This window comes from Dendroctonus ponderosae, unplaced genomic scaffold (genome assembly GCF_020466585.1).
Source record: "Dendroctonus ponderosae isolate FM_Combo_2020 unplaced genomic scaffold, Dpon_F_20191213v2 Dpon_F_20191213_4, whole genome shotgun sequence".
Taxonomy (NCBI): domain Eukaryota; kingdom Metazoa; phylum Arthropoda; class Insecta; order Coleoptera; family Curculionidae; genus Dendroctonus; species Dendroctonus ponderosae.
This window is the reverse complement of record NW_026018611.1, coordinates 15,827,782-15,832,116: the sequence shown is the minus strand read 5'-3', so window position 1 is coordinate 15,832,116 and position 4,335 is coordinate 15,827,782. Positions and strand designations below refer to the sequence as shown.

The 4,335-nt window shown below is 39.0% G+C and overlaps 1 protein-coding gene across 1 annotated transcript; it reads right to left on the bottom strand.

Annotated features, from left to right (window-relative positions):
* Window positions 1–2,671: 2,671 nt before the first annotated feature.
* Window positions 2,672–3,489, bottom strand: LOC125504232 (chymotrypsin BI-like; the record flags this gene model as incomplete). The annotated part of the gene is made up of 3 exons (XM_048665919.1): window positions 2,672–2,980; window positions 3,030–3,191; window positions 3,249–3,489. Coding segments are annotated over 3 exons (579 nt in total), but the record flags the coding sequence as incomplete, so codon positions are not given.
* Window positions 3,490–4,335: the final 846 nt, after the last annotated feature.

Below are 4,335 nucleotides of genomic sequence, written 5' to 3'. Positions count from 1 at the left end.
CTCTTTCCCGTCTTCCGTCCCATGCCCACATCTTCAAACGGTGGGGCAAAATATATGTTGTCAGAATATATTCGGTCGTTTATGAATGAATCGCTCTATCTATACTTAGTTAATCTATGGTGGACCCCAAGTGTGGCTGCAGAAGAGAGGATAGATATTTTGCTACATCGTAAGTTAGTGATCCCGGGGCACTGACGATTGGTCTTAGTGGTATTCTTTCCTTGTAAATCTTCGGTAATCCATACAAACGTGAGGGGAGGGCTTCTGATCTAATAATCCTCTCGTGTTCTCGTCTATTGAGGAGATTTTGATCAGGCGGTTGATGTTCCTGAGCTTGGCTCGAGTCGGGTCTTTTTTGAGTTTTGTGTAAGTGATTGGGTCCAATAAGTTTTGGATTTTCTGCTCGTACTGCGCTCTGTTCATGACGACTGTAGCGTTTCCTTTGTCACCTGGCAGGACGACAATGCTTGTGTTCCTTCGTATTTCCTTGAGGGCATGTTGTTCTTCTCTGCTTAAGTTGATTGGTGGTGGTTTCGCTTTCCGTAGGATTTGGGTGGTTTCCACACGAATTTCATTTGCCGTTTGTTCTGGGAGCCCTTGCAATGCTGTTTCGGTGTTCGAGATCATTTCCTTTATTGGTATCGTTCTTGGTCTAATAGCAAAGTTTCCTTCCTTGGCTAAGACAGATTGCTCCGCAGGCGTTAGTGAGTGACTGCTCAGGTTCACTACAGTTCGTGCTGGGTCCAGGCTACATGTCGTTTGGGTTGTTCCTCTAGATTTGGCTTCTAATTTTTCAAATTTCTTCTTTTGTCTCTTCGTGACTCTGTCCAATTCCCATTGCATGCTGTTATGGGATATGGAGTCGATCTTATTCCAGTCAGTGTAATGCAAACCGTTTCCCAGTTTGTTACGGTTAAATTGATTTGTTAAACAATCGGTTCCTCTCAGGACCGATTGTTTTGTCAGCAACCCAACAATATCAATGTCATTGTCAAATTGCTTATATCTTCGGTTGCAACAAATATATCGGTGTGGGTTTTTCACTATTTTCCTTCATTTTTTATACTCGCAGCTCTAAGTAGCTAAAAAATTATATATCATTCCATTTAAAAGATTTTATAAAATCGAAAAAGTTTGACGACTTTTTATAACGCGCACTCTGTGTTAATGTAGATCAAGAGCTATTCAATTGCAATTTAAGCGTTGAATTTGGTTAAGCTAATACGGAGCTATTAACAACTTTTTGAACTGTTATTTGACCTTCCCCCACCACTTTATTTGACTAGCTAGGACAATAATACTCCCACACGAAATAACTGAGTTTGTCAAGAATAGAATTCAGGTATTTGCAACCAACTTAGTTAATCTATGTTTGCAACCTACCTTAGCCTGTCCTAAACTATTAAAAATCCGTATTCAAAATTTACTATTGCAATTTTACCCTCTAGCGGATATTTTGAAAACTTGAAAATTATTTCCGGCCATTTCCCTGAGCCACTTTAGTTATATATTTTTTTACTTGAAATCGATACGACTAATAGTTTACGGCCGATCACCTCTCTTAGTGGCCCACCCTGTACATATTAAGCCCGGGTAATAAATACTGTGTCTTAAGATACTTGTGTGTTGATGCCGCTCTGTGTGTCCATGTGCCGCGACACCTCTTACGACGGGGCACTTTGAACAATACTTAACTTTTAATCTCATTCAAGATGGCAGACTTCGGATTGCAGTTTGTGAAGGCCATGCGCAGTTACCATATGGTTTGTGACTCTCTCGACAGGCTTTATTTTACGTTAAAAAGCCGCACGAACGAAAGTGGTCAAAATGCTTGTCTACTGATTACTGATGAATTTTTATTTATCTCTGTTCGATATGGCTTGCATTGAATGCTGGTCCCAGGCACTAGGACAACATCTGGGATTTCGATATTTCAACAATGCAAAATGGCAAATGCCTGCCCTTTGAATAGATTGTTTTTATGTTATGTTTCCCTAGCATCTTCCCAATTTTGTCCGTAACTCTCGGAAATAATAGCAGAAAAGTCCTTTGGGTGGTTTTACTCTTTTATGCACGGTTCACCCCTACTGCTCTTTTGATGTGAGTATCCATTTTGAGTGAAATCCACTTTCAGACAAAACAGCCCACTTAATACAAATAAAATTTGGACAAAGTGACGTTCTGAAGAATCTTAGCTGTAGGTATTGTAGTGCTCGTAAGATCTCGTTACTTTCGATTACATTGTTGAATGTACGTTTTTCTTTTTTTTTCCGGTGAGGTTTGGGAAATGCTCTTTTATGCACTCCCAGAGCTGGTGGTCTGTCGGTCTGGTATGTGTGGGACTTCAGCTAAGCTGTTTACCCACTAAAACCCTTTCCTCACCGCCGAGGTGGTGTTTGGCCTCGCACCGCGGTCATTTCTGTCCTATTGTGCCCTCGTACTTTTACTCCCTATATATTCTGTATTGTATATTCAATGAATTCCAGAAGAGTATTGAGGGGAGTTGAATGTACGTTACGGTGGCCAAATGAAAACGTTACATTATTCAACAACTAAAATCAAATCAAATGGTGATTTCAGTTATTATAAAAAATTGTGCCAGCGGTTTTTTTAAACTAAATCACTCTAACATTTTTCCCAAGGTGTCGTGTGCTATTAGGTATGCAATGAATGATTGTTGTAGATTTATTGAGGCTAAAAAATCACTGCAACAGGCAGTGGTCACCGTGAAAATTGTGAATAATCTATGAAAACGTGTTTCACATATTATTTTAATCTTAAATGTAAAGTAATATTATCCCGAATTACGCGAATATCACATCGGAATTTTCTTGAATCCATTGGGTGAATTCTGTAACTCTAGTGAACACTGACGGCTTTCCAGCCTCGCAACTTCGATAGCTGAAAGAAGTGATTCCCACTTGTACATTGTCTGCTACTAATGGCCCACCGCTATCTCCTTTACATATGCTTTTAATGCCTGAAACAATGAAAATAAGAAAATGTTGCTTATGAGGGAAACCACTTACCGTCACCCGCTAAGCACAGATGCGTGTTTTTAATTTCTTCATCGTAATTAGAATCGACATTTTTACAGTCGTCGTTGCTTAGAATGATACTAGTTTCATAACGTAACACGTCAGTAGTTCCTACTTGGCTGTCGGTAGTTTTACCCCATCCACAAGCAGTACCTATGAATTCAAATTGATTGATTTTTATCGATTTGCAAACAGTGTTTGAGTATTTACCCTCGCTATCAGCAAAAGAGTTATTGCCTACAGCCAATGATACAACACTCACAAAGTCATTAAGTGTTATAGGCGTTTCAAGCTCTATTAGAGCTAAATCATTGGTGAGTGATGTACTATTCCAATCCGGATGAACGACATATTTCGAGGTAGTTGAACGTTGCCTCGTTGGCTCACTGTTATCCGATATATTGTGGGCTCCAAGGATTACATCGAAGGAAATTGCTCTATAAATACAAAATTATAGCTCGTTTATCACCGAATTTCAAACGCATTTTTATTGTCAAAGCCACATAACTAAATATTATTTAATTTTCGTCCATAATTTATATAATAAAAGTCATTGAAATTTACATAAGAATTCAAAAATAAAATAAAATGTAGGGTATTCCAATAGAATTAAAGAAGTGGTTTTCTGTACGTTAACTCTTTGAATATGGCAAACCGTTTTTAAGAACTACAATATAAGTTGATACAGAAATAACGGGTTACACAATTCGAGATGAGGAAAGTAAAACCTTGCTATTTCATATCTGTCAAAGGTAAAGGTGTCAAAGGTAAGCGTTTTTGTTTCAGTTGAAAGTTTGCCATGTTGGAATATGGATCGTTTAACTGTCGAAGAACGCGTAAAATTTTGCTATTATTACAATTATACAATTACTATTATACAAAGTCCAACTGATTCAAGAACTTAAGCCTCAAGCCCATGGGCAACGCAGAACATACGCAAATTGGGTGATTGAACAACAAGCCGTTGATCATTTTTCGAACCGAATTTCCTTCAGCGATGAGGCTCATTTTTCGGTCGGTGGTTGCGTGAATAAACAGAGCAGCCGTATAGGGGGCTCTTAAAATCCTCAGGTGATCGCAGAAAGGCCTTTGAATCCTGAAAAAGTGGCCGTATGGTGTGCATTATGGTCCGGTGGTGTTATTGGCACGTATTTTTTTTTAAAACGATCAAGGAATAGCCATAACAGCCAATTCTGAGCGCTATGGACGCATGTTAACCGATTATTTTGAAGAGAAATTGAAGATTATGACCTGGAAGGCATGTGGTTCCAGCAGGTTGGGGCAACGAGTCACACAA